The following is a 24462-nucleotide window of genomic DNA, read 5'->3' on the forward strand; positions in this document are numbered from 1 at the left end:
CTGGTATTTTCCCCTGGGTAGGTGGGTGCTTTACTGAGTCCAGGAGTAATTCTGTGTGATTTGAAAGTCAGGAGAGATCAGTTCTACTAATTTCTACTACATTCTACTGTGGAATTTTTATAAATTACTCGCATTGCCACATATGCGAGACACTGAGATTCTCAAATGTGAGGTGTTACAGGAGCAAATGTGATGTCTTGCACAGATGATGGTCACAGTTTGCTTGTTCTGCCTGCCTAGAGGTGTCTGTCCTAGCTAATGCTTTGGTTTTTGTGTCAAAAGGCAAAGCAGCGGGTGGATGATAACAAAGCCAATCTGGGAGCAGTGAAGCTGCAAGAAACAGCCTCCACAAACCAGATGAAGCCAGTGCGCACAGGAGCGATCAAACCTCAGGCAGTCAAAGTGGAGGAGAGCAAGGCCTAGGAGCACCTCTGATGCCTGCCTGGTCCTGCTGCCTGAGAGGCACCACAGCTTAGACTGGACCCCACTGGATCTCCTGAAAATCTCACCAGATCTATCCCCACCCCACACTGACTGACTACAGCGACATCATTTAAGCCCCTCTCCCAACAAAGCAGTTTGAAACAGTGGATATGACATTGACCTGCTTGCTTTAAAACAAACCAATCATGTGACTTTTAAGTGGCTTTAGCCATTTTTTTTTTTCTTAATTTCCCCCCTCCCCATGCCCTATGCACAGGTAGCTGTGATCGCTCACTTGGCAAAGCCCGTCCTTCTCCTTCCCTACTTCTGTCTCAGCAGAGTGGCAACTGGGGGAGAGGGGTTTAGTTTGAGGTTTTTCATTTTAAAGGCAGCTGAGGTTTTTACAAAAAAGCTGTATCTTTGTTTATAGCAGAACTTTTATATGTTCTCTCATTCCCCCTCTTCTTTCTGCTTTCCTCATTCCTTTCAGAAAAGAATTCCCTTCAGCTAAAATGATGTTCTGACAAAACTCTGCTTAGTTTTGTATATGGTTCTGTGCTACGTTGAGAGTTCGAGTTTGTTTGGGTGTATTTCCCCAGATGATTTAGCCTTTCAGACTATTTGATTAAAAAAAACCAGGACAGTTATGACATTTGTTAATTTTTCAGTATTTTTGTTTTAAGCTAGAAGCAGTGCTTGTATTAGGAGGAAATGTGTACTAAAGACACATAGTACATCAGTGCATAAATCCTGAAACTGGCACCACTTCAGCACAGCTTTGGGGTGCTTTGTGCGCAACAAAATTTGGCATTTTCGTTTTAAGGAAAACCCAAACCACCAGATTTCTGTTGCAAGCTCACACAGATCTAGGTGTTTAATTTTTCTTTTTTGCGGGTTTCGGATTTTTTTTAGTGACTGCAAAACACACGCCAAAATGTAAATCATAGATTTACAAAATGTAACATATGTTAGGAAGAAAAAAATTCTCCTCACAGCACATGGGTCAGAAGAGTTGGCTAGAGCCAACGGGTCTGTATGGACTACTTTTTGTAGTTGTGATGCTCTCTCATGCTCCCTGCCTTGGCTGCTTGAATTCTTCGTGTCTCCTGAGACTTGTCCTATGTTGTGTTCATCCCTCGGGGCTGCTCTCCTAAGCTTTGCTCTTCTCCCTGAGTCTTGCTTTCTGTTCCTCTATTCCATGGCCTTTTGTAAAATTTGCATAGAAATACATTAGTAAGGGAGCCCCTCTGCAAGGCACACTTGGAACCTCCTGTTTTGGGTTGGAAGCGTGTGGTTACAGAGGCAGTTTGGAATCATCCTTCTCCTCTCCTTCCCCAGGTGAACAGCAAAGGGTTCTTTACTCTGATGCAGTTGCATATAGTGTGTGTACAGCATCGTCACTTCACTCCTCTCCAGTATTTGATGATCTGCACAAGGAAGATCCCAGTGGGAGAGGTTGGGTTTTATTTCTTTGGCTGGTTTTGGTTTATGTGAGTGCGTGTGCGTGTGTGTGTGTGTGCGTGTGTGTACTTAGATTTTTTTAGGACGGACTTAAAAGTTCCTGAAAGGGCTTGGAGTCCTTCACCTGATGGTCGTCTAAAGTAAAAACTACTTTCAGCCAACTTGGTTTGTGTTGTTTAGCTCTTTCAAAGTGTAAAGTAGGCTGGTCACTCTGAAGTGAGGGACAGAACCATTTTTGGAGATGGTAGCTTGCTCACGGGCTGTGTGTCGGCCTCTGCTGGGTGGCAGAAAGTCATTTGGTGGTGGTTCCAAAGAAGATATTTTGAACAAAGAATGTATTGGGGAAGGGATCTGAAAGGTGTTCTTGTTTCTTCGTTTGCTTTTTTTTTTCTCCTCCTCCCCCCTCCACTTCCCTTTCTGGAAAAAGATCCTTTGTAACTTTGTAAGGATGCATTTGAAGTTTTAAGCTAGGCATAAATATGATTTTTATACAGTAGCTTTAAAGAGCTTAGAAACCTAAACTAACTTAGGCATAGTAATGTCCCCTCTCCACAGGTGTCCCCATGGATCGTGGCAGAGAACCCGAAGGGAAAGGGATAGGATGGTACTTTATGAAAAAAGAAGAGCTCTTTTTTTCTTAGATTTTATGGATTTTAATTTCAGAGCAGAGTGTGCCAGCATCTCTCTAGCATCCTCCTTAAAGTACAGGGTTTCAGATTTAGTGACAAATATTTCCCCAACCTGCAGACATCTCCCAGATCTGCATCCTCATCTGCTAGTCCTGCTCCCATTGTTTTCCAAAGATTGCACCTCCAGGAAGTCATCCCACCCTCGTTTCTGTTTTCTCCCTTGAAATACCATTAACAGCAGAATTGTCTGTTTGGAATTTTTTTTATTATCCTTCTGCCCAGCTGGCCCTAACTAATATGAGCCCAGAATCTAACTAATGGCTAAAGACTTACCTGAGCCCCCCTCTTCTCATCTCTTCCCTACTCTAGACACACTACTTCAGCTTTACAAAGACATTAACCTCCTTCCTCCCACCTGTGTGACTTCAAAATGGTCAAACGTGTTGGAGAAACTGGGTTATTGCAAGATCCAAGTTACTGCAGTCCCTCTGGTGTAAATGCCATCAGAACTCCAAAACTTCCTGTTGAAAAAGGTCACCCTTCTTTCTCTTTTAATCCCTCCATTCCTTCCCCCAACAGAATAAAACACTAGAATTTATTTATACGTATTTGATGTTGTAGGTCTAGGTGAAAAAGTAATTGTTTCACTGCTCTATTTATATATTATGTCTGAATTATTCTGTGCAGGAAAGGCCAAGAAATGCATGTGAGCTTCATTCCATTTCTCAACTTTGCGTGACTGTCAGCTGCAGTTGGCAAGACTCTCTCTCACTTAGTGGAGTTTTGTGTGATGGAAAGCAGTTTTAGAGCCCAAATTTCTACGGTGCAATATCCTTCTCTGGCATATATTTTTGCTTGTTTGTTTGTTTGTTTGTTTAAAGCTAGTCCAAGGTTAGTGCAGTTTGTGGTGCTCTGGAGTCAAAAGAAAAAGCCTCTCATCCTCAAAGGAGCAGAAATGCCTAGGGAGCTGGAATGGTGATAAAAATCCAGCGTGGAGAGGAGGATGGAGATGCACAGAACGAATCAGTACAGTTATAGAGGGTCCTTCTGCTTGCTGTCTGCACTGCTGAAGGGTTGCTTTCTTGCTGATTTATTCCTTTGTGAGTTGCTTTTGCTTTGACTGGAAGTCAGCTACCACATTGCAGGCTCCTTCTGCTGGGAAAGGTGCAGGTGCAGTGGGCGGGAAAGGTGGAGCCCATCTTTCCAGCAATAACGGGTGAAGCAGGAATGTTCAGAGGCTGACTCTGCTGCTCGTGTTCAGCAGAGGGTTCTGAAGCACCTGTGTGGTCAGTTCCCTGTCACACACTGAGTCACGGCCAGCAGCTCCAGTCACTGCTGCTTTCCTCACCACTTCTGCTGTTAGCTCTTAATTTAAAAACAAACCAACATTGAAGTCTGGGAAGAAAAAAAAAAAAAAGGGGAGGGGGGGGATGGAAGTCACTCCAGTATGTTTTAAATGACAAGCAGAAGCAGCACAGTCACCAGTGACACAGGTATTGCTGTTGATGTTCCATAGCTTGCTCCTGGCTGTGTCAGCACCTCTGGATGTGTTTGCTGCCCGTTGCACTCCTGTGTGTGTGGTGTTCACGCAGAGCCACTCACTCCATCAGCACCTTCCTTGCAGGAATGCTGCAAAGCCACCAGCTGCCCTGTGGTTCCTGTGTGTTTTTAGATAGGTGCTCAAAATGAGCCAAGTGTTATTGCTGTGTCACCTCTCAGCTACTCCAGTCTCTTTGCAGCCAGCACCCCTGCATGCCAGGACCTCCTTCTGTTGCATTTTCTTAACCCTCTCTTTCGCTCCAGGCTGGTTAAACACAGGTTAATTCCTTGTAGTACTGGTTATTTTTTTATTCAGCAATCCAGTTTCTTCATAAGAAAGTTGCATTTGTGAATAAAACTTAATTTATGACAGCCACCAGCGTGCTTAGTTGTGGCCCGTGGACAGAAAAGGTGCATTTTGCTGAAGCAAAAAGAGATAGTAGAGTCCAGCTATTTTCATTGTTCATTTTAACCCAAAGACCAGCAGGTTTTTCCAGTGGCCATAAACACTCCCTTGGGTTTGTTGGCTTGTTCTGGCTGCTCCAGATGTCCTTGACTGTCCCCCAGGAATCACAGCTGCAGCAGTGAGGCGCTCACCCTTTAGCATGTCTCGAGGCATTGTTCTTAGCTGGAATCCTCCCTCTGGTTCTGTAGAAATTGCATTCGTTGTTTCTCAAGGGGATATTGTCCTCCTTAAAGCTTTTAACATCATGACCTGTATAGTAAAAAAATTTTTTTTGGCCTTTCCTCTCTTTGTCTTTTCATGTAGACCAGATATTTGAAAGGGCAGACGATGGATAATTGTGTAACGTGCAACCTGTTTATCTTTTTTGGAAACTTTTACTCGGACCGGAATTCGAATCACGGAATCACCAGGCCAGTTGCGGCACACTCTTTATTGCCCTTCTCCTCGTTTCAGTACCTATTGTTTCTCCTTTCAAATATGTGATTGTATTAGCTCTTTCCATATGAAAGAATTCTCCTTATTTAAATAAAAAAAAATTTAAAAAATAAAGCAGATTATGCTTTTCTCAAATTCCCCAGTCCCTCGTCTGGTTCTTTTAGTTAATAATTTAAAAAAACCAAACCGAGACCCCAAAATAAAAAAAGCAAAATAAAAAACCCAAACACGCAACAAAAAATCCCCAGGTTTTTAAAGTTCGTCTGAATGTGCCGGCGTCGGGTTGGGGAGGGGCACACTCTTTCTGGTGGCCTGGCCGGGTAGGTGGTTGTGACCCGGAGCTCCGGTGGTGGCGGGTCCCTCTCGGCCGCCATGGCGGGCAGGCCGGGCTCGTTCGCCACGCTCGGCGTTGCCATGGCAACACACCCGGGTTTCCGGGTTCCGCCCCCGTTCCGACGTGTGCGTCTGATGTCACATCCGGCGTCGGCAGGTAGGGGGCGGGTGGAGCGCGGCGCGCGGAACGGCCACGCCCCCCCCGGCCTGCGGGGCCCGTGTGGGGGCGGGGGGGCCCCGGGGGGGGCCCCGGTGCTGAGCCCGGTCCGGGGGCTGGTCCCGGTCTTAGCCCTGGTCCTGGTCACCATCCCAGTCCTGGTCCTCCTGGTCCCGGTCCTACTCCTGATCCTAGTTCCGGTCCTGTTGCTGGTCCCGGTCATGTGCCCGGTGCCGATGCTGGTCCCGGTCCCGGCTCCGCGGGTCCCACCCCCGTACAGCTGAAGGGGGGCGGGCGAGGCTTCGGCGGGGCTGGGGTCGGTGCTCCTCTGTCCCCCAAAAACACTCAGGGGAGGGTCCAGGGCTGGGTCCAGGGTGGGTGGTGGGTCGTAGTGACCCTCAGAGGGCGGCGTGTGGGGTCAGCGGTCCTGCTGCCCCTCGAGAGCTTAAAGGGGGAACAAGGCGGGGTGGGGGACGGTGGCCCTGCTCCCCCCCATAAGGGCTGCAGAGCCTGGCGGGGGTTCGAGGGTGCTCTGAGGGAGCCCGAGGTGGTGCTGCACACCTGCCCCGGGCCCAGCTGTACCGCGGGGATCAGCGCGGCCTCCGCCGGGTGCTCCCGGAGTCCCAGGGCCTGCGAGGGGGTGCCAGAGCTCAGGTGGGAGCACAGCTCTGCCAGGGGCTCCTGAAAACCTCTGCTGCACGCAGCGCTTGTGTTTTGCAGGCAGAGAGAAACCAGGCCAGTGGCACCGCTCTGGATGGTGGTGATGTGCTCACGTCTCGCTTTGTTCTCCCCTGATCAAAGCCACGCAGATGGATTTGTTCTGGTAACTTTCCCTCGTGTTGAGGTGAGGAGGCACGGCACTGATTCTCTGCTATTTTCTGACCTAGCTTTTAGCACTTCTACTTAAACAACGCCTATACACGTGCTCCAGTAACCAGCTTTCTGATGCCGAGGGTGTTTTGGGAGATTTGTCCCTCCCTTCCCCACTCCCAAAGAAATACCTCAGTTTGCAAGGAAGTAACTTGTTTGAGATTTTTTTTTAAATCTACCTGAGCTCTAAATAGCTCACTTAGTGAGGTCATCTGGTGCCTGAGCACGTGGGTTGTCCATCAGTAGCTTGAGAATTTGGGCAGTGAGGTTTGCTTTGCACAAAGCAGAACACAGGCTGGAGAATTAAGCTGCTGTGTTTCTGCAGAACCAGTGTAAGAATAAACAAGGTTTCTAGCTTACTACTGCAGGCAGAAGCAGGGCAGATGAAAAGTGTGTCAGTTGAGTAACTTTATTTTTACAATTAGTCCTGTAGATAAAATAGAGACACAGAAACATGAAAAGCAAGAGAATTTTGGGAAATTACCATGAGCTGCTTGTAGCAAAAATTAGGCCTGATGCTTTCTGTGAAGTGTTCAGCTCTCTTGTGAGCCAAAGGGTGACTGCTGTTCTCTTCTGCTCTCAAAGGCTCAGACAAACCTTTGACAGGATGTTGGGATTTCTGAAGGAGCCAGTTGTGGTCACTGCAAAGATCAATGTGAACCTTGTGGCACTGACTGTACTGGGATTAACAAGTCGTCTCTGGGGGCTTTGCTATCCACGGGCTGTGGTGTGAGTAATGAGCTTCTTTTGTACCTGAATGACCCAGACCTGTTTTTCAAACATTTGTGAGCAAGAATGCAGGAGCAGTCAAGCACAAGATGTCAGCCTCTGTAAATCATAGAATCACAAAATCCCAGACTGGTGTGGGTTGGAAGGGATCTTAAAGCTCATCCTATTCTGCCCCCTGCCGTGGGCAGGGACACCTTCCACTATCCCAGGTGCTCCTGCTCTGTCCAGCCTGGACACTTCAGGGATCCAGGGGCAGCCACAGCTTCTCTGGGCAACCTGTGCCAGGGCCTCCCCACCCTCACAGAGAAGAATTCTTTCCTAAAAATTCATCTCAACCCACTGTCTGTCAGCGTGAAGCCATTCCACCTTGTCCTGCCACTCCAGGATCTTACAGTCTCATCCCGTCTTTCCTGTAGGCTCCCTTCAGGTACCAGAAGCCACAATTAGGCCACCCCTGTGGGTCTTCTCTTTTTCAGGCTGAGCAATCCCAAAGCAGTGATAGTCCTTCCCTAATAAAACCCCCTGAGGAGAAGGGGCGGAGCCTCAGTGCTTTGTTGCATTCTTAGCTATCTGCCAACAAACTCCTGTTTGCTTTCTGAGTATCCCTGCAGGATAATTACCATTAATTTGACATATTTCTGCCTCTGGTGTTTCAGTTTTGATGAAGTTTATTATGGCCAATTCGTTTCACTCTACATGAAGAGGATCTTCTTTGTGGATGACAGTGGCCCACCCTTTGGCCACATGCTGCTGGCCTTGGGAGGTAGGGTCTCCTGGAATTGGGAAGTGCCTGCTGCATGTTGCTGTGGAAGAGAGAGGTGCTGGTTAGAAATGAATCATCAGATCCACTTGCGGGGAGAAAGCACAAGGCAGACGAGAGACTCTGATGTAGAGAGAATGGAATTTTCCTTTATTGTTAGGGGCTGTTGCATGGGTAGAGGGGGATGATGAAGCCATGTATCCATCACCTCACCATTATCCAATCCTTTGGATAAAGAGAAAGGTAGTGTCACTGCTCGTGACAAAAAACAGGCAACAAGCCTCAGTTCCTTTTTGTAGCTGAGATACCACAACATGAAAGTGTCTGTATGGGAGGGATTAAATATACATCTGACTTTGTCACTGAGAATCCCTTGTTCCCAATTTATTTCTTTGTGCCTCTGCAAATTCTCAAGCATTGCTGCAGACAGAAACGTATCAAAGGGGACCTTTTTTGGAAAGAGGGCAATCATGCAAGGAAAAGCTGTGTGTTTGGGAAATCGTTCCCCATTTAGCACCAGGTTTTATACATGCTTTGAGACTGGAAGTTCTCTTGTTTATGTTGTAGGTTACTTAGGAGGATTTGATGGAAACTTCCTATGGAACAGGATTGGAGCTGGTAAGAGCTGTTTTTAACTGTCTCATTCTATAGAGAAAATAAGCAGAAGTTCAGCAACTGACAGATTCCCTTTGCCCGTCTAGTGGAAATAACACTTTATCCAACACCTTCTCTTTTTAAGTAAGTCTTTTGCAGGTCTCTAGCACAAGTTAAAAGCATTATGAATTCATAGCACAGGCTTTCTTAATCAGCTAAACAGTTTAAGCAATACAAGATGGACAAATCAGTGCAAGTAGGAGTTAGTTATATTCCTCTAACAATTAAGAAATTCTGTATTGGTCTGTCTTCTCTGCAGTTAAGTCTCCGAAGTGGTGGATCACCGTTTCATGTTTTCTGTTTCAGAATACAGCATGAATGTTCCTGTGTGGTCCCTGCGGCTCCTGCCAGCCCTGGCTGGTGCTCTCTGTGTGCCTTTAGCCTACCAGATTTTGGTTGAGCTGCACTTCTCCCACTGTGCTGCACTTGGAGCTGCTCTTCTGGTTCTCTTAGGTAAGATTGTTCAACTGACCCCCATTCTTCATACCTGGGGAGAAAAGTCCATTTTCCCCTTAGGAATATTTAGGGTGGAGTAGCATCTGCCCAGAAAACGCTAACAACACATCAGCCCTGGCCTGTGTCAGTCTGTGCTGAACCTCGCTGGTCTCCTCCATCCTCACAGCAGGCTACCCTTCTGGGCTTTATACAAGTTCATTTCAATATTAAACAAAGTAGGCGGCCTTAACAGCCTCACAGGAAACCACATTTCTTGTATCCAAGGAGGCCTGTACTCCCTTCCTGAGAAGTTTACAGGATGAGTTACAACCTACTGGTTTTTAACAGCAGGACAACTCAACTTGCAGTCAGAGCTCATCAAATTTCTTCATCTCCAAACTGCAGCAAACCAGCCTGTGTCCTTAGCACTGTGATTTGACGCTGTTCTAGTGTGTACAACTCAGCTGGTTTTGTTTTCTTTGAGGAGCTGCTGGCAGCTGCCTGAAGGGGAAAGAGCCTCTCAGCAGCTCTTTAGCAGCCTGATAAGAGAAACCTCTCCTAGCTACCAGCTGCTCTGATTCTGGCTCATTGCAGCCCCCTTTCCTGCAGATCTGTTGTGCTCGTTGCATGCTGTGCTCACTGCCTGGACCCTTTGCTTTGAGAAGCACCTCTCTGGATTTCCCAGGACTGATTTTCTTTGCCTCTGTAGTCAGTGCAGCAGCTTTATCTGCCTCCTGATAGATTTCACTGCTTGCCCACCTCTTTGTCTTGGAAACAGTTATGGCCATGTAATTTGCTCCTGCTGGAAGGTTTTTGTCCCTCTAAACCCAGCACTTGCACATTACAGCCAGTAGGAACTGTCTGTCCCAAACAGAGCAGGTCCTTCTACTGGATAACAATGTGATTGTCTGAGGTAGCTCTTGCCTATGGATAAGTTCCTCTAATTTTGTGTCTGTCTCTCTTTTTCAACAGAGAACTCTCTGATCACTCAGTCGAGGTTCATGCTTCTGGAATCAATACTGATTTTTTTTATCCTGCTTGCAGTTTTGTCCTACCTAAAGTTTTACAATTTGCAGAAGCACAGGTAAAGCTGGATTGCCTCCCACCCTTTTGGATATTCTCATGATGCTTTTTATTTTGTTACAGACTGTGTTTTTCTATGTCTCTTAACCATTCTTTAACTCACTTCACCTATCTGTAAAATCCAATGCTTCCACCTCTCATATGGCTGCCCCAGAATTTTTCTCCTGAGCAATGTTAAAAACTATTTTTACTGGTAGCAGGGTTGTCTTTTTTAATTTTAGAATAGAAATAAAATCCCTTGGCAGGGATTTGCCCACCCAGATTTTTTACTGGAAGGTTTCCCTCTGTGCACAGAAACACTGATGATAACAGGTCACTTAATGCTCCTTTGTAACTATTTATAGGCACTGAATTTAGTGGTATTTTTCTCTTTTGTTCTCTGATCCTTGCAGAGGATGAAGTAATCCTTAGTAAAGTAGAATTATCTTTAAACTGAGCCTAGCAAGTGATTTAATACATTTATCTTTAAGTGCCTTCTCTGGAAGCTGGTGGTTTTGGCTCCTGCTGACTGGAGTAGCCTGTTCTTGTGCAGTTGGGTAAGTGATGATGTCTTACCTGGACTTGAATGCCTCCTGTTCAATAGAATGTTTGGATACTTACTTCTTGTATTAGATAATTGTGTAGTTTTTAACCATGTTCATATTTTACACTTTCTTCTCAGAGTGAAATATATGGGCCTGTTTACCTATATGCTGCTCTTGGCCACTGCAGGGCTCCACTTCTGGCACATGATAGGAGACCAGGACTTGTCAAATGTATGTAGCACAGCATGCAAAATACATTATTTGTCACTTTTCATTGCAGGAGCCTTTCAATCCCACAGATAACAATGCAGTCTGTAGCTGGCTTTTGTACTAAAATTCCTTGTCTGGAAACCCTCCTGTCATAACACAGTTCCCAGCTCAGTTGCTGGGGAAGATGGAATTAAGTTTAAGAAAAAGATGTTTGTGTGACTGTCTTTTCTGCTGTTATCATGTCTTGGTGATGTGTGATTCAGAACATGCACTTTTCTCAAACACTTCTGCCAGCTCCATTGCAAATCCTTGCTGGAAGTTACCCAGTTGTCCACAAAATTACAGCTGAATGACAGCAGTGGGGAAAACTTAGAAAAGACAAACGCGACAAGCTAAGTGCTCTGGAATTTTTAATATCTAGAATATGAAACCAGTGAGTTTTCTCTGCTCTTGCAGGTTTCCTTGCTGTGCCATTTTCTGGCCCGGGGTCTGGCCCTCATCATCATCCCCATGGGGCTGTACCTCTCCTTCTTCTACGTTCACCTGGCTCTGCTCTATCGCTCTGGGCCTCATGATCAGATCATGACAAGTGCTTTCCAGGCCAGCTTAGAGGTAAAGGAAATGTCAGCTTGGAGTTCCAAGTTTATTAGAGGGAAGAGGGGGAAATGCTCACTGTTAGGTGGTGTTTAATCCTGTTCCTTTGATCCTGCATATTTTTCCCTTTTATGTCATTTAACTGTTTTACTGCTGTAGTACTGCTTTAAGGTGAAGCAATAATGACTGAAATCCTAATAACAGATGAAAAGCTTTTCCCAGTGAAGCAAGAACAATATATTCACTCTTCTGCTGAGGGTTTGTCCTTTCCTACACTCCACAGAAGTAGATACAGTACTGAACTCTCATGTGGTGACATGGTATATTATAGGAGTGCTTAGCCTGTCTTTTAGAACATGGCTTTAAGGATATTTCCTGAGACCCTGTGGTCTTTTAGTTTTTTAGGTGTTGGTGTATTTACTATCTATTGAGTATGGTGCTGCAAGGCTTGATTTTGGTAGATAAAACCAAGTGAGAAGGCGCTGTGTGAAGATACTGCTGTGTGGAAGTGGCACGTCACTCAATAGAATTTAAACAGCCTCTGGGTTGTTTCTTCTTTGTACTTACCCTGTCCTTATCCTTCTCAGGGTGGGCTGGCTCGAATCACTCAGGGCCAGCCCTTAGAGGTGGCCTATGGCTCTCAGATCACCCTGAGGAACGTGCTGGGCAAGCCCATGCAGTGCTGGCTGCACTCTCACACCAATACCTACCCCATCAGGTGAGGAATCTGCCTGGGTCTCCATGGGGAGGGTGGAAGTTGGCTCTGCTTCTTCACCTGCCAGTCCAAGTATAGCACTTTGGGTCCTGGCAATGTCTTCATTAATCCTTCAGAGTCCCTGTGCTCTGTAGGAATGATCAGTGATGTGGTGCTGGGACTGGTGAGCACAGGGATGTACCTTTACACCTCTCTGGGGTTTTGTGACTTCTTACGCAGGTATGAGAATGGCCGAGGGAGTTCCCATCAACAGCAGGTGACCTGCTATCCCTTCAAGGATGTGAACAACTGGTGGATTGTCAAAGATCCTGGAATGTGAGTAGGCAAGAGATTTAAATTCAACCTATATGCTTCCAAAACCCAGCCAGGGCTTGGATTGGATTGGATGTAACTCTTCTCTGCTTATGGGTACAGAAGCCTGGTGTGATCTGAGCAAGTGATTGCAGCTCTTTGCACAATCCTTCTCAATATGGTAAAAGCATTACTGAGGACTCTGAAATCCTGTCTGAACTGCTCCTGCCAGAACGTGGGCAGTGCTGTGCACAAGGGGAACTTGAAAAACTCACAAGACCAATGGAGATCCTTCAGGTGTTTTGCACGAAAGGGAAGCTCTGCTTTTTGAAGTGTGAGACATGGTGTTAGAGAGTCTTGATGAGTTTTATCAAACTTGAATGAGTCTCAGAAAAGAGTAGAAAACACTTTTGAAAAATGAGTAGTTCTTTGTACTAGACACACAGAGTGAGCTGTAAGATCTGCCACATAGGGAAGGATTCCAAGTGGTCCCTGTACCTGAGAGGCCTAGTTTGTGCTGAAGTGTTTTGCCATTGTCACTCTCAGTGCAGAGCAGGACTCTCTGTCCTTGTTTTGCCAGTAAAAGCCTTTGAGTGACATAATTCCATACTGATCAAAAAGTTGCTTCTGTAGGTTTCCTACATTGTTCTGGGAACTGTATAAGGAGTCCTATCAGACGGACTGTGTGACATTAGAAGTCATATCCACATTGGGGAAGTTTGTCCATGGTACAAACTTTACAAGCAGGGACTCTAACAGTACTACAAACCCCAAATATATTCTTAAAAATCTTCAAACTCAAAAGACTCCTATGAGCACTGGAGGATGTGAAGTCCTTCTATGGAACAGTAAAATACAGGCAGCAGTTCAGTCAACTGCAGTGTTCCCCTTTGCCATGGCCCTGTCCAGGAGCAAGGTGAGAGTTTACTCTGTGTGGTGTAAAAGCCATTGATCTCAGCTGTAATTCTGCCTAAGTGACACCAGCTGTAGTACAGCACCCATCAGACTCAGTGAAGCACTCAGTGTTTCACACAAGCCACCAAACAGCTGTGTGACAGGAATAACCTTAATTCACTCCTGACTGACCTGGATTCAGACCACTGACCTAATGCCTGGGGTGTCAGTATCCCATTACTGATCCTCTGACTCATTCTGCCCTTAATTCACCTTTGCCTCAATGAGCTTTGTTTCCATTCCAGTGCAACCTATATATTTGCTTTAATTTCACATTTTCTTGCCTAAATGTCTGGGTCACGACAATGTCGTGTTCTATATAAAGATGCATGTAATTTAACCGTTTCCAATGTAACCATTTGCTCTTGGGTGTCCCTTCTCCAGGCAGCAGCTGGTGGTGAGTAACCCACCACGGCCCGTCAGGCACGGGCACATCGTGCAGCTGGTCCACGGCATCACAACGCGCTACCTCAACACGTAAGTCCTTCCCTCCTGCTCTGCTCTGCCAAGCCTGCTGCCTCATTCTGCTGGATTGGCTCTCAGAATAACCACCTAGTGACCTTGCATTCAGATATTCAGGCCATAAACTGCCTGTTATTTGTGGATTTTTACACCAGTGAGCCTTGGAAGGACCTCATGTGGTTCGTTCCATATGCCATCCCTGTGGCCCAGAGGAAGGATGCTGTATGGTTATTTTTTCTGGTTGACTTGGCATGGGATTTGATCCTAATCACAGACTTCTTAATGGTTGCTTACTGCTTCTCTTCTTCCCTACTAGTGGCCTTTAGAAGGTTTCACGGTTGTTCACATTTCCTGGCAGTTCTGCAGATTCCTAAATACAGAGTCCCCTCTGTGAGTCTTCCCTCTCTCCTTTATTGTCCCCACTCCAGACAGGTGCAGGTATTTAGTATTTTGTGTGACTTAACCCTAAGCAAACTCCACTGACATTGGTGGCATGCTCCTCCCTGAAGGATGTGCTCTGGAAGTTAGGAAGATGTGCAGGTGTGCTGTGGCTGATTGCCAGAGATTCTGGCCTGTTTTGAAAGCCTGCAGTATGAAGTTGCCTCCTGACTGCTTCCCAAAGGGCATCTGCGTGTACTCGAATATCACTCAGATCAGGAAGGGGGTTGTTCTGAGGTTGGGTTTTTGCTCTGTCCCTTCCAAATCTAATTTGTTTATTATTGGAAACCCCAGTGAACAGCGTCTCTGTTTGTCACAATCAGTGCTTGTTCTTCAGCCTGGCATCACAGGCATCTGCATTGGCTTCCTCTGAGCCTGTTCCTGGCAGCTCTTGGTTGTGGGGAATGCTCTCTCTCAGAGTAAACAGTGCAATCTCTATAAGTGAGTTACTTTTTGCTTTATTACCAAATCCAGTCTAAGCCAATTCCATATGGGTTTGCTTTTTATATGTATTTGGGAAAGGGTGGTGGAGGATCTTCCTTTATTTGTCTTCTAGGCATGATGTTGCTGCTCCTCTTAGCCCCCATTCCCAAGAAGTTTCCTGCTATATTGATTATAACATCTCCATGCCAGCACAGAACCTCTGGAGAGTGGTGAGTGGTCAGAGGGAGGGGAGGAGCTGATCATGCTCCAGCAGAAACAGCTGAGACAACATGGACCAAAAGCCATCTTTCTGTTGTAGGAAATTGTAAATCGCGAGTCTGACACGGATGTGTGGAAGACAATTCTGTCGGAAGTGAGGTTTGTTCACGTGAACACCTCTGCAGTGCTAAAGGCAAGTGGGGTCATGCTTATTAGCCTGTAGCTTTTGCTTCATGCAGTTCTTGTCATCTCAAAAACTCTGCTCCAAAATAGCTACACCACAATAGCGAATAACCAAGTAAATTAAAGGAAACAATAAACTTGCTCAATGTGACAAAAGAGCAGCATGTGTTTTAGGTGGTCACACTGGTGCTTCATCCCTTCCAGTATCAAAGCTGTCCTGCTTCTCAAGAGGTTGTGACCACTCTACACCATTGGGCCTTAGAAACTGATGCTGTCTATGTGTCTGAGAGAGAAGCTGAAATAATTAAGGATCTTTTTCTTCACAGAGTTTGCCAGAATCACTGATTTTATGGCTGTAGCATTTATTGAGAATTTTGCGTGGTGAATCTTCACACATTTTCTGGCAGTCCCTTGCTGTCATCCAGTGCTCAGACAGAGCCTGGGAACTTCTTCCATCCTGAAGTTCAGACTGGTAGAACTTTCTGTTCAAAAGTTCACAGTTGTCTTTCTCTTTTAGCTCAGTGGAGCATCTCTGCCTGAGTGGGGCTACCGGCAGCTGGAGGTGGTTGGAGAGAAGCTGTCCAAAGGCTACCACCAGAGCATGCTGTGGAATGTGGAAGAGCACAGATATGGGAAAAGTATGTCAGGTTTGATGGGAAGCTGGTGCTGTGTGTGTGTTCAGTTGGCTCTACCATGGTGTCAGAATCCTCACAAAGTCCCTTCAAGTGCTGTTGCAGTTGGATAATCTATTGGAGAAGGGCTCCTGGGAGAGTGAGGAGCCTGTGTGCTCTCTCTCCTTTCTAGCTTTCTGCCTGTTTTGTGGTTATTTCTGAGCTTTGCTGTTTTCTTCCAGGCCAAGAGCAAAAAGAGAGGGAGGTGGAACTCCACTCTCCCACACAGATGGACATCAGTAAAAACCTCAGCTTCATGGCAAAGTTCACAGAATTGCAGGTGAGTGTCTTGTCATTCCCTTCATTTTTCCTTCTGCTGCAGAGCAGGAACCTGAGCCATTTCTGCAGACTCTGAGCCTGAGGATTCATTGTTTAATCCTTGCTGATAGTTTGGCTTCCTCACTGTAAAAAAATGCTTCTGAATGCACTTATAAGGGCATTAAAGACCTGGGCTGTGCAGTAATGAATACCCAAGTGATTGTGTAACAAAAAAGGGGGAGGAAAATTGGTTGGGCACCCAGAAGCTGCCTGAAACTGAACAGTAATGTGTGGTACATGCAGTGGGTAGTGCTGATGCCCCTCACTATCTTTGTAGAAATTCATTAAGGAAAGTGCATTATTTAATAACAAAATAAACCAACTGTATTGATCAGTATCCATATGAGATATGTAAAGTATTTCTCCACTCCCAGCTTAGGAACTTAACATCTTACATCTGGAGCTGTTCACCCATGCTTGCTGTCCCACCTGTTGTTCCAATGCTGAAAGCCTTCTGCTTACCTTTTGTTTTTCTAGTGGAAAATACTCACATTAAAAAATGAAGACACAGAACATAAGTACAGCTCCTCTGCCCTGGACTGGATCACAATGGACACCAATATTGCCTACTGGCTCCACCCCACCTCAGGGGTGAGTACAAGAGGCAGAAGTAGCTCTGAAGCTGTTGAGAAAGCAGAACAGCTCACATGTGAGCTCCAGGAGGGGGAGTCAGAGCAGGGCTGCAGCTTCCAGCCAAGGACTTTTCCTGTGTTAATACATTTTCCATGAGGGGTGAGGTATTTATTTTAGCACGAGATACAGCTTTGACAGTAGTTGCTTTTAATTGAATCATGTTTGCTTGTGCTTTTTTTCTTAAAGGTAAATTGCAGTTTAATAGTTTCCATTATTGATTTCATTTAGAAGATGAGTTCATCTCCAATAGCATCCTCTAAATGCCTTCCATTACACAAGAGTTTTAAAGCAGCAAAGTTTATCAACCAGCTTTGTTCCAGGTTACTGGGCAGGCACATTCTGCAGCTTAATTTAGCAAGTTTGTGTAGGTAATGTTTAAACTCACCTAAAAGAACCACAGCATGTTCCTGCTTCTGGCTTAGACCATCATCTGTCCTGCAGGCCCAGATCCACCTCCTTGGGAATGTTGCCACCTGGGCTTCGGCCAACGCTGCTGCTCTGGTCTACCTGTGTCTGTCCCTGTGGTACTTGCTGCGGCGAAGGAGGAAGATTTATGACATCCCTGAAGGTCTGACTGCCCTCTGTGTGCGTGTCCAGGTGGAGGCTTGTGGCTTGCTCTGCTCTGAGATGCCATCTCCTGTCTCCTGCAGATGCCTGGCAGCTCTGGATGTCAGCAGGAGGCATCTGTGGTGGAGGCTGGGCTGTGAATTACCTGCCCTTTTTCCTGATGGAGAAAACACTTTTCCTGTACCACTACCTGCCTGCTGTCACATTCCAGATTCTCCTGATTCCTGTGGTTCTGCAGCATCTCAGCGATCATCTCTGCAGGTATTTGGCTTCAGCAGAATAGTTCTGAACAGGAGGACTGGCACGGCTCTTTCTCCAGGGCTGTCACCTGGGCAAGCTGCTGCAGGGAAAGCAGTGCTTTTTCCAGCAGTGACCAAACTCCATCGCTTGCCTTTAGGGAAGCCAGGCCAGGCACAGGTCTTTTGGATGAAGTGTTTGGCCAACCTTGATGTAACTTGAGTGCTCTTTCCCTCTCTCATCCCAGATCTGTGCTGCTCAAGAGCATGTTCAGTGCGCTGCTTGTAGCCTGGTTCTCCTGGGTGTACTTTGTGTACTGCACCTTCAGCCCCCTGAGCTACGGGCAGCCCGCGCTGTCCCCCTCAGAGCTCAGGGCCCTGCGCTGGAAGGACACCTGGAACATCCTCCTCCGAAAGCAGTGACCGCTCCAGCCTTGCCACAGCAACAGGAAACACCTCTTGTGCAAAGCCAAGAATTTATTTGTTAGTATTGTGGAAATCTTAACAGTCAGTTCTGGTATTTTGTAGTATTAGTCCAGATCTAATGATTACAGGAGAAGAAAATAAAGGAACGCTGTTACAGAAAAGGTCTCAACAGTAATACGGCTGTTACGAGCACAGTTCCCAGTTTCTGCCCGTTACATTCACCCTTCACTGCCCCTCAGGGTGTGGAGATTGCTGACTTCAGTCAACAGCATCCCAGCTCTTTTGCTGGGAAGAGCTGACACAATTTCTTCTCTTCCCTGGGAGTACAATGGTGGTTTCTTCCTTCTGGCACTGTGTTGCACTTAGGGCTATTTAATGTGTTTCCTATCACTGTGGTCTGCAATCTCATGTTATGCTTACTATAAATGGACTCTTTCCAACACATCAGATACTTTTTTTCTGTTTTCTTTGTTATGCCTGAAACCCAGGTTTTCCCTCCCTAAAGCCTGCCCATCTCTAACAATCAGTAACTGGCCCTGCAGCCTTACAGCATCACTCCATTACTCTATTCCTCAGCAATGCATTATTTGCCCCCAACTTCCAATGCTCTGCTATCATTCCTATTTATGTAAATACAGCATTAAGCTACATTTATAAATAGTTCATTCTGCATAGAATCATGACTTGTTACTATTATCTATTTATAATCATCTGACATAAGCATCACTTTTAAGAAGATAAGCAAAATAAAAAGACATTAAAAACTGCTGTTACAGCTAAAGAAGGCTTCAGGCAAGCCAGGAATTGAGCCACAGCCAGAAGAATCCTTTGGCCTTGTGGCACTGATGTGAAGCCTGAGGCCTGTTACCAGCAGTGGCAGTATTGCCATTACACCTCAGATCCCATGGGAAAAGGAACTCTGGGCAAGGTAGGACTGATCCTGCTGACAAGGAAACCTGCTCCAACTTGTGCACATGGGTTCAGGGTGAAAACACTGAAACCCAGCCCACGGCCTGGCCTGCACCACCGGAGAATTCAAAGAGAAGAAGAAAAAGGTGAAGGACTGGGGACTCGGTGGGGAATTTGTACTGGCTGTGTCCAGGTGTGCAGACAGGCCTGTAGTACCTGGGCCACATTCCCTTTCTGTATTTCCACGTGGCTGCGGCAGCAGGTCCTGCAGGGCAACACAAAGATGCCAGAGCAGCATTCCCACACCCCAGGGGCTCTTGGCTGTGCAGGTCCTCAGTGCTCTAACAAATTCTATTCAAGGCTTCCCCCACACCCCCGAGGGAGGTATGATCCAACGCCACAGTCATTCAAAGTAGGTTTTGGTGACTGTTTTGCTCCTACTGTAATCAGCCCTGAGAGCTAATGCTTCAGTGCAGTAGCTCATACTCTAAGTCTGTCACCGTGAGCTAAACAGCACCCAGCAGCAGGCAGGAAATGCTCTGCCTTTTCTGGGGCACTGCAGAAGTACCACTGAACTATCACAAAAACCAAACCTTCACCCCTCTCCAGGGCTGAAAAGACTGTAGGTGTGAAAGTGCAGACTGCATTTCTTAAGTTTGTGGTTTTTCCCTAAATTTTCAGCCACAACAGAACCAAAGGTAACAACTCTGAGTTAAGGGGAGAATGAACTGTTGAGTATAAGAGCCCCTCCAGCAGTGTTCCTTTCTGTGCCCTTCGGCACAGTGAAAGTACCAGAATTACCTTTTATAAAAATGGTCATTTCTGATCACTGTTAATTCATTTATTAGCCAAAGTAACACACCCACAACCAACACAGCCAAACCCTGCTTTTAGAAAATTAGCAAATATGAAAAAGATCTTCTTAATAATATTTCCCTCCCACCCTCATTCTCAAAATTACACTGTAAGTCCAAATTCAAGAACAGTATCACAAGGACATTTTCAAAGGTCCAACCAGCACTTCATTGCAGAATTTTTTTTTTCCAGACAGACACTTTACACTGCTGCAGTATCACATATCTGGGGTAAACTACAGAAACTGGGATATCACTGTTTGTACTTCTTGTCTGCTCTTTTTAGAAAGCCAGACATTCTTGTGTTGAAGCTGCTGGAGTGCAAGGCAAGCGCTCTGACCCTGTTAGAGGGTAGAACATGTCCAAGGCAGCTGCTTGTGCCAGCAGGAGGAGGGTCCTGCAATTCCCAGTTCCCCCCTTGCTGACCTCACCAGCCATCTCTGGAAATGGACGGATTCTGCCCAGCAGAATTTGCAACCAGCAGTACAGAAATGCACTAAAAGACACTAATACTGACAAGGTCAGGTTTCTGTTTCCATGAGCAACTCAATCCAGTTGGAGCTCACACATTCAGTAACTGTGGTAAAGCACACTGGGTACAAAAAATAATCATACAGTGTACCGGGATTCAGGAGCTTAGAAACAAATAAATTAGGAATCACTAATTAGGAATTCGAACCACTAAACTTGGGCCTGTCCCCTGGGTGAACTGCCAAGTTGTCATTTTTCCCAGACAGTCTCTGTCTCACCCCTATCTCAAGGGAGAGGTGCCTCTAAGGTCAGTCCCTCTGACCCCACAGGCTAGGAGGAGGAGGACGGCCAGCAGCACAGCATGGCCACAACTCAAGATGCCAACAAGGTGGAGAAGAATAAGAGCCTGTTAAAATTAACAGCATGTGAGCTAGTCTTGGATAGAAAGAAAAACACCCAAGAGGCAGATAATTTTCCTGCTACAGACGACCATCATCAGGGAAATGGGGTATCTTGCTAGTCACCTGATAGTGCTTAATTTCCAGGGCAATCTCCAGCATTAGGTCTCGTTTTGAAAATCAAAAAACGGCAAGTAGCACTGCCTTTAACCAGTTCATCAAGTAACAACACCAGACATCTCAGGGAGAACAGGGAAGGGCTTGGAGGGAAGAGGGATGGATGGCCAAACCCTTTCCTCTCCCCTCTGTGAGAAGATTCCCACCAGGATCCCCTCCACTGCCTGGACGACTTTAAGGGGCACTTCACCAACCATTCCATGGAAGTCCTTTCCCGAAGTTGTCTTCAGCGTCGGCGTGGAGCAGAGGCAAACCCTTGGGCCGTGCCGGGTTAGTGCGGGCGGCTGCTGGACTCGAGGTGGGAGCGTTTCCCGGCCGCCAGGACGCCGCCGCCGCCGCCGCCGCCCTCCGCCTGCTCCGGGAACGGCCGCTTGTACGTCCGGCCGTGCCCGTTCAGCGCCCCCCGCTGCCACTTGCAGATGTCGCCGTTCAGGATGTCCTGAATGTGCTGCACGATCAGGTTTATGGCAACTGCAGGGAGGAACGAGGAATAACAGGACATGAAGGCTCTCCTGGCCTAGAGTTATCTAGAAAATGTGGAGCATCCAGCCCTTGCTCAACTCAAGTTTTAACAAGCCCTTAAATGAAACTCTGCCTGCTGTCTGCAGTGAGGTCAGACCTCAACAGGTGACTGCTGCAGCCCTCCACAGGTTGAGCAGCTGGTCCTGATCAGGCTGAGCAGCTCCCTCCCCTCCAGCAAAAATCCCTTCCTCAGGAGCAGGCACTCAAGACAGCAGTGTGCCTCCTGCTCTCTTCCCAACCCCAAAAGTGTCTCCCCAGGGAAATCAGGGAACCCAACTCCCTTTTACCCATGTTGTCAACTCCTCGGGGGATGATCACATCTGCATACTTCTTTGTCTGTAAAACAGAAACAGTGGTGGAGGAGGCTGTTAATGGGAAAAGGCAGCTTCATTCCAGGAAAAAGCGACCAAAGGCCAGAAAACTGGGCAAAGATGGAAGGTTCTGGTACTCCAGGGTTGTAAGTTAAAGCTCTCTCTCATGGTAACAACCTAAATGAATTACAGTATCACACTGGCAAATGTGCACTGGATTTAAGCCCACGGATTCTTCTTATTGCCCCTTTGCAGAGAATCACCAGGTAGAAGCAGCAGGTCAGGTGTGGAGTCCTTTGCTTTTACTCATCTGAGCTGCCTTCAAACATTGCCCACTTCAGGCAAGGTCTGTTTGCCAAGAGCTGGTTTTAATCAGCATTTCGCAAGCCATTGCTAAATCTCTGCTGAGGGCCAAGGTATCCAATGCGCATGTGAAATTCCTGCCTGCCCCTGATAACACTTTATTGATCTTTACCACCATAGCACTCCTGCTTTTCCTTTCCCCCCCCAGCTGCAAAAAAGCTGGCAAATTCAGTATTTCTAATGAGCAGTTTTAGAATCCCAGAATTCCTTTGATCCTTTGAGGTGCAAGAGGCACCTCAGTTAGCCTTTTCCAACTTGTTTAATCCACACTGGATTTTGTTCTCATAGGGTTTTTTACAAAATTGATTATGTGAGCACCTAAATTGGCCTCACACTACATGGTGTGGCAAGCAGAGCTAGAATGGTCTGCCCCAGGTTTTCACCAGTGCTCCCTTTGAGGAAGGCTGCTGGAAACCACAAGCTTTTCTTTCTTCCTACATGACTTAAGAATAAACTGAGAGTGGGAGTGCTTCATTCAGACAGACCCATACTTAAATAGCCCCAGCAGCCAGCAGTGAGAAAACGTGCTTGAGGCATTTCCACGGTGCTTTGCCAGCAGAAGGGACCATTTCAGTTCCTTAACAACCAGCCTGAAACGGCTGAAGACATGAGGCAGAGGGGAGAGCGTGGGATTTGTGAAATACAAATACCAAAAGCCACCACTGCTGCATCTACAGCAGCTTAATTCCCAGACAACCCTGTTCCTCTGCCCCTCCTCCTCCAAAAAAATGACCCCACAAATGAAATTAGTGAAAGGCTTCATACCGGTAGGCAGAACTCCTCAAAGGCAGGCTTGACAAACGTGGTGTACTGCGTGAGGATCTGCTCCAGGTCCCTGCCACGTTTCATGTCTCGCAGAACTGGGATGGGGAGATAAAAGCCCTGAGTGTTGTGCCGTGGTGGGGATGGATAAGGAGCAGGGGCACGGCGGGGCTTTACCTCTGCGGGACAGCCGCACGTCAGAGTCCGTGTCCACAAACAGACGGAGGTGGAACATGTCCCGAATGTCCTGATTGTAGAAAACCAGGATCCCCTCAAAGAGGACAACATCAGCGGGATACACCACGGTGGTCTCTGCCAGCCTGCCAGGAGAGAACACCCAGAGCACACTGTTAGGCCTCGTGCCACCGCCACGTGATCTGTCCCCGGGCTGGGGACAACCCAGGACTTCAAACAAAGCCAGGACTTACCTAGAATGAGTCACGAAGTCGTACGTTGGTACCTCAACCGTTTTGCCCTCAACAATGTTTTTCAGGGTTGAATGCATCAAATCGTTATCAAAGGCATCTGCAATAGGAAGGTTTAAAGAGAAGGACTTTGAGATGCTGTTGTATCAAATGTTCTGCTCAGATTTTTCCAGACACCAAAGGAAAAACCCTCTGCCCAGTATGTCACCAGGAAAAAAGGAACTTGCAGCTTATTCTTTGCAACCAGTAGCAACACAACACTCTCTGCCCAAGTAACAATGGCTGTGTTTGGTTTCAGAGATAAGGAAGAGACAGTTTGCTGTTTATAAGCAACTACAGCACAATGAAAATAATAGCTCAAAGGTGAAGCTAGTCATTATATACTTTTATCAACCCACTTAGTAATTGTGTAATTTTGTGCAGCTTTGTTCATCTGTTAGTCAAAAGCCAATTGGAAAACCCCAGGCATCTTTCATGGTTTCCATTACCCACCCAACAGGCACCAGACTTCAGCCAAGGGCAGCTCCCTGTCCCGCCTACAATCCACAGCACTCCCCCGGGCAAGGGGAGCAGCTGTTTGTGCGGACAAGAAATAACAAGAAAAGATTTGGGGAATGATGTGGTTCATTAAGGAGCCTCTCGAGAGCAGGGAGTGGAGCATGGAGCAGGCTGGGATGCTCTGCACCTCTGCACGGCTCCGGAAGGGCCGTCAGCAACAACGGGCACCTAAGGGAAGGCCAAATGAATGTTCTGGCGGGGGAAAGCACATTTCTGTTCCCCAGCACTTCCCATTTCCTACCGGCGCTCCCCGTAAGACCCAGCCGCGCTCCAAGCACCGACCGAACCCTGCTGGGGCCGGGACGGTGAGCGGCTCACCCGGGTGGTCGAAGTTGTACTGTCCCTTCAGCGCCTTGGCCTGCTGCTCGGCCGTCAGCACCTTGTAGAAGCTGTCCTGGCTGAGGATCAGCACCTTGCGCTGCCGCTGCTCCACCTCGTTCTGCCCCAGCAGCTCCATGATCTTCTCGCACACTGTGGACTGAGCGGGACGGGGGCTCAGGCGGGGCGGGGGCACTTTCCGCGGGGCCCGGCCCGGCCCGGCCCGCCGCCCGGCTCTCCGCGGTGCCGGGACGCAGGGGGCGAGCGGCGCTCGCCCAGCCCGGGGCCGGCCCCGGCGATGTCCCCGCGGGCGCCGCGCAGGTTCCGCGCCGCGCGGGCTGCCCGGGGCGGGGGTGAGCCCCGGCACGGCCCCCGGCACGGCCCCCGGCACGGCCCCCGGCACGGCCCCCGGCACGGCCCCCGGCACGGCGGGCTCACCTTGCCGCTGGCGGTGCCGCCGCTGACGCCGATGAGGAAGGGCTTGGGGTGCGGCCGCTCCGCGTCCGGGCCGCCCGCGGACGCCATGGCGGGATGGACGGCGGGGGGCGGGGCCTGC

The 24462-nt window shown here is 47.5% G+C and overlaps 3 protein-coding genes across 8 annotated transcripts in view; 2 read left to right on the forward strand and 1 right to left on the reverse strand.

Moving 5' to 3' along the window:
* The window catches only part of PRRC2B (proline rich coiled-coil 2B), a 47096-nt gene extending 42008 nt beyond the window's left edge, over positions 1-5088 (forward strand). For all 4 annotated transcript variants that reach the window (XM_066201418.1, XM_066201421.1, XM_066201420.1 and 1 more), the window contains exon 32: positions 283-5088. In XM_066201418.1, the coding sequence (XP_066057515.1) occupies positions 283-423 (141 nt within the window). In that variant the 3' untranslated portion in view covers positions 424-5088. The remainder of the gene's footprint in view (positions 1-282) is intronic.
* A 335-nt stretch (positions 5089-5423) lies between these two features.
* On the forward strand, positions 5424-18282 carry POMT1 (protein O-mannosyltransferase 1). 2 transcript variants are annotated; one of them, XM_066201004.1, is made up of 21 exons: positions 5424-5443; positions 6164-6287; positions 6899-7042; positions 7699-7805; positions 8370-8420; positions 8763-8909; positions 9864-9975; positions 10445-10510; positions 10636-10729; positions 11165-11320; positions 11890-12020; positions 12237-12332; positions 13647-13739; positions 14719-14815; positions 14905-14997; positions 15505-15625; positions 15841-15938; positions 16454-16567; positions 17051-17177; positions 17260-17437; positions 17661-18282. In XM_066201004.1, the coding sequence occupies exons 3-21, from the start codon at positions 6921-6923 to the stop codon at positions 17833-17835; spliced, it is 2178 nt and encodes a 725-aa protein (XP_066057101.1). In that variant the 5' UTR covers positions 5424-5443; positions 6164-6287; positions 6899-6920; the 3' UTR covers positions 17836-18282. The 2 variants fall into 2 exon arrangements, with proteins under 2 accessions (XP_066057101.1, XP_066057099.1); XM_066201002.1 differs by lacking the exon at positions 5424-5443 and adding an exon at positions 5575-5759.
* Positions 18283-18368: 86 nt separating this feature from the next.
* On the reverse strand, positions 18369-24447 carry UCK1 (uridine-cytidine kinase 1). Of its 2 annotated transcripts, none has more exons than XM_066201005.1 (7): positions 24345-24447; positions 23907-24066; positions 23034-23130; positions 22783-22925; positions 22609-22703; positions 21457-21505; positions 18369-21118 (listed from the first exon to the last, which is right to left on the reverse strand). In XM_066201005.1, the coding sequence occupies exons 1-7, from the start codon at positions 24429-24431 to the stop codon at positions 20919-20921; spliced, it is 831 nt and encodes a 276-aa protein (XP_066057102.1). In that variant the 5' UTR covers positions 24432-24447; the 3' UTR covers positions 18369-20918. The 2 variants fall into 2 exon arrangements, with proteins under 2 accessions (XP_066057102.1, XP_066057103.1); XM_066201006.1 differs by having other exon boundaries at positions 23907-24059; positions 24345-24425.
* Between the last annotated feature and the right edge of the window lie 15 nt (positions 24448-24462).

Source organism: Chamaea fasciata, unplaced genomic scaffold, assembly GCF_029207755.1.
Source record: "Chamaea fasciata isolate MVZ Bird 193981 ecotype frontalis unplaced genomic scaffold, bChaFas1.0.hap1 SCAF_20, whole genome shotgun sequence".
Lineage (NCBI taxonomy): Eukaryota > Metazoa > Chordata > Aves > Passeriformes > Sylviidae > Chamaea > Chamaea fasciata.

Coding starts and splice junctions, on each gene's coding strand:
- POMT1 (XM_066201004.1), top strand. CDS start 6,921: ATGTTGGGATTTCTGAAGGAGCCAGTTGTGGTCACTGCAAAGATCAAT. Junction 14,998..15,504: donor ACACCTCTGCAGTGCTAAAG/GCAAGTGGGGTC, acceptor TTTCTCTTTTAG/CTCAGTGGAGCATCTCTGCC. Junction 16,568..17,050: donor GGCTCCACCCCACCTCAGGG/GTGAGTACAAGA, acceptor TCTGTCCTGCAG/GCCCAGATCCACCTCCTTGG.
- UCK1 (XM_066201005.1), bottom strand. CDS start 24,431: ATGGCGTCCGCGGGCGGCCCGGACGCGGAGCGGCCGCACCCCAAGCCC. Junction 22,926..23,033: donor GACTTCGTGACTCATTCTAG/GTAAGTCCTGGC, acceptor CTCTCCTGGCAG/GCTGGCAGAGACCACCGTGG. Junction 22,704..22,782: donor CGTGCGGCTGTCCCGCAGAG/GTAAAGCCCCGC, acceptor TCCCCATCCCAG/TTCTGCGAGACATGAAACGT.